This window comes from Notolepis coatsorum (assembly GCF_963971535.1).
Source record: "Notolepis coatsorum genome assembly, chromosome: 20".
Classification (NCBI taxonomy): Eukaryota; Metazoa; Chordata; class Actinopteri; order Aulopiformes; family Paralepididae; genus Notolepis; species Notolepis coatsorum.
Genome location: NC_140184.1, coordinates 11,225,166 through 11,231,028, shown reverse-complemented (window position 1 = coordinate 11,231,028; position 5,863 = coordinate 11,225,166). Strand labels below are relative to the sequence as shown.

General features: G+C 40.6%; 1 protein-coding gene across 1 annotated transcript; it reads left to right on the top strand.

The window, feature by feature from the left end:
- Nucleotides 1–299: 299 nt before the first annotated feature.
- On the top strand, nt 300–4,664 carry ptpmt1 (protein tyrosine phosphatase mitochondrial 1). The gene is made up of 4 exons (XM_084337276.1): nt 300–565; nt 720–800; nt 3,489–3,680; nt 4,318–4,664. Exons 1-4 carry the CDS (start codon nt 404–406, stop codon nt 4,447–4,449), a joined length of 567 nt encoding a protein of 188 aa, XP_084193402.1. The 5' UTR covers nt 300–403; the 3' UTR covers nt 4,450–4,664.
- The last annotated feature ends 1,199 nt before the right edge of the window (nt 4,665–5,863 follow it).

Here is a 5,863-nt window from a genome sequence, read left to right as displayed (position 1 = left end):
CCATTCTGCAATCTGTTAAATAAAGTTTTCATTCATTCATGATGTCATAGATGTTGTGTATGTCATAAATGTCACTATGAATTGAAAATGGGGGACCCTGATGTAAACAAGACAAACGTCTTTCTCTGGTCTGCATCCCCTTAACAATTGTGTGTATTGAGCCGTACTGTATTGTATTGTACTTTGTTTGTACCCATTCTGCAATCTGTTGAATACAGTTTTCATTCATTCATTCATACTCCGAGCCACCAGAGGCAGGTGTGCACCACCGTACCAACATTAACTTCAACGAAGCGGATCAGACATTGCATATTATCTTATGTCACGGCGATCATGTGTGAAATAGTCAACACCTAAATGACTTTGGAAAAAAGTATAGTTCTGCTGTTACTACTACTAGTTCATGAAGTGTGTGACCATGTCTGGAGCTTTAGCGAGGCTGCTCTTCTACCCCACCCTAGCCTACAATGTTGTCATGGAAAAGGTGTCCTCCAGACGGTGGTTTGATCGCATGGACCAGACCGTCATCCTAGGAGCCCTGCCGTTTAGGTCCATGACAAAAGAGGTAACCTGCTGTGTGCAGAAGTAGTCTACTACTACTGTGTGTGAGTTATCTTTCTGCCATTGTACCATTGTATGTCCTTCGAATACACCCTTGTTTTTTTTTTGTCTTTGGAGCGAATGTTTCTGATTTCTGATTCATTCTCTCTCTGTCCCAGTTGGTGGAGACAGAACATGTCCGAGGGGTGATCACCATGAATGAGGAGTATGAAACCAAATATTTCTGCAACTCAGCAGAGGTGAGTTTATCATGGTTTTAGATTTGAGAGTTTCCCTGTCTCCCAAATCCCAATTGCAGCCAGATGATTGTGCTCCTGTTATAATAACCACTGAACTAATAATACACTTGATTGATTGATTGATTGATTGAAAACTTTATTAACAGATTGTAGAATGGTACAATACAGTACAGCTCAATACATACAATTGTTAAGGGGATGCAGACCAGAGAAAGACTTTTGTCTTGTTTGCATCAGGGTCCCCCATTTTCAATTAATCAGGACATATATGACATACAGATAGACAGTACTGCTACATCTATACATTTATGACATACCAGATTTGCAAATACAGTACTGTTTGTGATACAAAAAGACCCATAATAGTGATTATTTATTATTTAAGTTAAGTTTTGCCATAATCATATATTTTTCCATAATCAGGTAGCTGAACAACATTGGTAAAAAAAATTCTATTCTATGAATCATTTTCGGCCTTTCGGCATTCAGTTTTCGGCCAACTGTTTCCTATTTTCGGTATCGGTTTCGGCCAAGAATTTCCCATTCGGTGCATCCCTAATAAAAGGTATTCACCAATGGTTTGTATTGTATTGTATGTAGCTACATGGTGACTGGCATTGTGGGTACAGCTGACCCATGAGTGCATTTCCTTGACGAGTGTACTTAACAGTGAGTGATGGTAGATGTTGGTAATATTTAGTGGTGTAACGATACACACATTTTCAGATTATATACAAATTTAGATTTTCACATCACAAATCATACATTTTATTTACATGCGTTAACACAAGCGTTGGATGCCAGCGACGACATATCTCGTTTTATCAGACCCCCCATTGAGTGGCGACGACGCGATTTGTCGTTTTATTTTTTTATTAGCGATCTGAATTCATATTTCATCAACCGAGTCTCCCGTTGGTAGGCTACAGCAGCCCCTCCAGGAGCTCAGGTGGGAAAAAAGCGCCCCCCTATCGTCTATCCCTGTGTAACTGCAGGTCAGTCGATTAGACTGACCTGGGATCTGTAGATCTGTAGAGGTGGAGCCAACTGGCTCCATTGTGCTGGCGAGCCGTCTGATCAAGAGGGATCTGGTCGCGAGACGGAAAGCAGCCTGTAATATATATTTACAGCAGCCAATAATCAATCAATAAGCGTGATCGATATTTGGAATGGCGATCAGGAATTGGAATAATCTTTTTGGAGAACATCTGATCTAAAGTAAGGAGTCTATGTTACCAGTCTTTGGGTAATCGGAGCTGTATTCACTGAGATAACAGCGTGTCCCTGTGTGTGTGTGTGTGTGTGTGTGTGTGTGTGTGTGATCTTGAGGAAACGAGAGAATAGATTTTTCAGCCCGCGTCTATAGCGTGCATAATTACACATATACTATCGATAATCTAGCGTTTATTTGAAAACGATTCATAAATAGGCAGACAAATGACAACGTGTCTAGTGTATTCGAGAATATTCCAATAAATGCCGTTTATGGGGGAATCTTTCAATTTTCCGAAAGTTTTTGAGAGAACGATAGCTTTTCGAAATGCTATAAAAAGGATATGAACCGATAAAAAAAAATCCGTTTCGACAATGTTGACTGCAAACAAGTCAATGATAAGCGACGGGCAGATTAGACACATAGCCATAATTTAAAACATAGATTAGGCGTTTTTAACACTAACATTGAAGTGGATGATGGCATTCAACGGGGTAAAAAGGTAAACAAGGTCGGCACTGATAGTGTTAAAGAGACTAACTTATTATTATTATTATTATTATTATTATTATTATTAATAATTTATTAATTGTTGAGGGCTTTAGACTACACATTATTTCACAAAAGAAGCATCTACCAAAGATTATAAACAGTAGGGATGGGCATCGATTTTTTAATATTCGAATAGTTGTTAAATTATGACTTTTTTATAATTTATGTGGATATTGTTTTGTCAAAAAATAAATAAAAAATACATTTTCCCTTGTTTTTACCAGCAACTACACAGTGCAGTGTATTGAGAGGGGACCCTATTAACCATTACAACACTGAATGGCATGCTGGGTACAGATAGATAGCTAGCCTGGTAGCATAACAGTCTGTTAACAGCGGGGAGAACAGAAAATAAAAATGAAGAGAGACTGGAGATGTTACATGGTAGCAACGTTTTGTACGTTTGCCATGTTGTTTCACTAGCTAGCTCACACATTTCAAGCATCATTGATGTCATTTTCAGAATGAATGCTTTTGTTCCTGGAAATACGCTAGCCTGGTCCGCTCATGTTAGCTGTTAGTAGCCAGCTAGCTTGCTTGTTTGATTGTGTCACGTTCGCTATTAAAGTATTAAGTAAAAACAAAATCATATGTTAATGGGGGGGGGGGGGGGGGGGGTAGATTAGTATTTGAATAGTTCCCAGTGACTATCGAATTGTAATTTTGACAGTTTTGCCCATCCCTACTGTTGAGAGTCACAACATCCCATCGGCATTCATCACCTACTAAACAGGTTAATCTATTTGTATATCGTTTCCCAGAAAATTGAGAACTAGGGAAGAGAACGAGAGAAGGAATATTGGCAATAACATTTTACATTTCGATACACTGTATTTAACATATATATATACAAATATTTCTGTATTGTGATCGGTACACCCCTGGTAATATCGGTGTGTTTGATTAGATGTACTGTTTCACAGGAGTGGCGTGCCGCAGGGGTGGAGCAGCTGAGGCTTAGCACAGTGGACCTGACTGGTGTACCCAGCCTGGAGAACCTCCATAGAGGGGTGGAGTTAGCGATGCGCCACAGAGAGGAGGGTACCAGCGTGTATGTCCACTGTAAGGCTGGACGCTCCCGCAGCGCTACCCTGGTCGCTGCCTACCTCATACGGGTCAGTCAGCAGTATGTCTGTCCATCTGTATCTGTGCATTTATGTGTATGTATGTGCGAAGGTGTATGTGTTTACATTTATTGATCTATTTTACTGCTGCTACTTTTTTTTAAATTTTTATTTTTTACTTTTAACTTTTTAACCTAAGTACTGATATTATTGTTTGTCCACCACCGTATTGAACTATTTTATTGTGTGTCCATCCATTTATGTCTTAATGTTTGTCAACTGATGAGAGCTATTGGATACCTGCATTTACCCCAGGGGATCAATAAAGTATCTGTCTGTCTGTCTGTCTGTCTGTCTGTCTGTCTGTCTGTCTGTCTGTCTGTCTGTCTGTCTGCCTGTCTGCCTGCCTGCCTGCCTGCCTGTCTGTCTGTCTGTCTGTCTGCCTGCCTCTATCTGTTTGTCTTCTTTCTTTCTTTCTTTCTTTCTTTCTTTCTTTCTTTCTTTCTTTCTTTCTTTCTTTCTTTCTTTCTTTCTTTCTTTCTTTCTTTCTTTCTTTCTTTCTTTCTTTCTTTCTTTCTTTCTTTCTTTCTTTCTTTCTTTCTTTCTTTCTTTCTTTCTTTCTTTCTTTCTTTGTTGGGTGGTACTCTGCATAATGGTTTTGACTGTGTGTGTATTCCTCTTCTAACAGTTACACTGCTGGAGCCCAGAAGAAGCCTGTCAGATGATGGCTTCCATTCGACCACACATATTGGTCCGCTCCGCACAGCTGGAGATGCTCAGGCAGTACTACCAGCAGGTCTGCGGAGGGAGGCCCATCTGAGAGTTCTCTGGACCTGATGGATTGTTTTTGTCGTTGTATTCCTACAGGAACTGCATACTGACACAAGAACCAGTTTCATTGCTGACTCCACTTGATTGGATTGCCGTTTAAAGGACCATACTCAACTAAATATGAGTTTTAGCCCATCTACTAATCGGCACACGTATTTGACATTACCCCTGACCATTTTCCTGAGCTTACTTTAAAAGATTTTTAAAAGTTTCCTGTGTTTACCTTTTTATTATTATAAAAAAAAATTGTATGCAAACGTTATGGTGATAAGCCATAGAATTATATAGAAGATGGCACGTCTGGGTAGTGTACAGGTCTAAGCACTCGCCTGCCACCTCAGAGACCCGGGTTCAGTTCCCGGCAGCGGTACCTCCGGTTTGGTCATGAGTCCTGGTCATTGGAATAGCGACTCCCTGTTCATCAGGGAGGGGATCTGGGGGAGATAGAGTGAACCTATGCACGCGTTACTTTCTCCCAGTGAAACTCCTCGCTGTCGGGTGAAAAGAAGCGGCTGGCGACTCCACATGTATCGGAGGAGGCATGTGGTAGTCTACACCCTCCCCAGACCAACAGTAGGGTGGCACAACGACAAGGAGGGAATCGGCATAATGATACAATTGGGGTAATGGGAGAAAAGCTTAAAGGCAAAAATATATATATAATGATAAGAATCATATAAAGAATAATTAAAAGAAACCTACCGGGGTGCTCCAGTGGCACACCATGTACCGCGCTGCGTCGCGGAATACCGTGCTGCGTCACGGATCTGGTTGACTCCGGGTTCGATTCCCGGACTCGCCGTCGTTTGCCGAATGTCTTCCCCTGCTCTCTCTCCCGTTTCACCCTACAACTGTCGGTCATGCTTGACCAGAAAAGCGATAAACGCTAAAAAATGAAGTTTAAAAAAAAAAAAAAACCTACCCAGACTTCTCTTCTGGTTGTTCTAACAAATCGGTAGCTCCTTAGAAAAACGGAACGACATCCCACTGTCAAACATCTCTGCCCAAAGAGGAAATAAACGAGCCGGTGTTTCCCTTAACATATTGAATAAATTACATTATATTATTGTTCCCCCTCATATTTTCTTGTATCTTTTATAAATAAGAACCAAATGTCAAGTTAGACCGCGCTCTCAAGATACAACACTGGGTGCTGAAATCCCATTAAGTATTATATAAAAGAAGCAGTGAAGCCAGACCAGCACTCTCAGGTTAAAAATTGAATGGCAGCCTGAAACAAACATGTTTCGGAATTACATATTCCTTCGTCAGTGTTCTAGCTTGCCAAACACTATGCAAGCTATAACACTGACGAAGGAATATGTAATTCCGAAACATGTTTGTTTCAGGCTGCCATTAAATTTTGAACCTGAGAGTGCTGGTCTGGCTTCACTGCTTCTTTT

What these genes read in the sequence shown, in the direction of transcription:
- ptpmt1 (XM_084337276.1), top strand. Translation starts at nt 404, where the DNA reads ATGAAGTGTGTGACCATGTCTGGAGCTTTAGCGAGGCTGCTCTTCTAC. An exon ending in TTAGGTCCATGACAAAAGAG is followed by an intron (nt 566 to 719) that starts GTAACCTGCTGT and finishes TCTCTGTCCCAG; the next exon opens with TTGGTGGAGACAGAACATGT. An exon ending in ATTTCTGCAACTCAGCAGAG is followed by an intron (nt 801 to 3,488) that starts GTGAGTTTATCA and finishes ACTGTTTCACAG; the next exon opens with GAGTGGCGTGCCGCAGGGGT.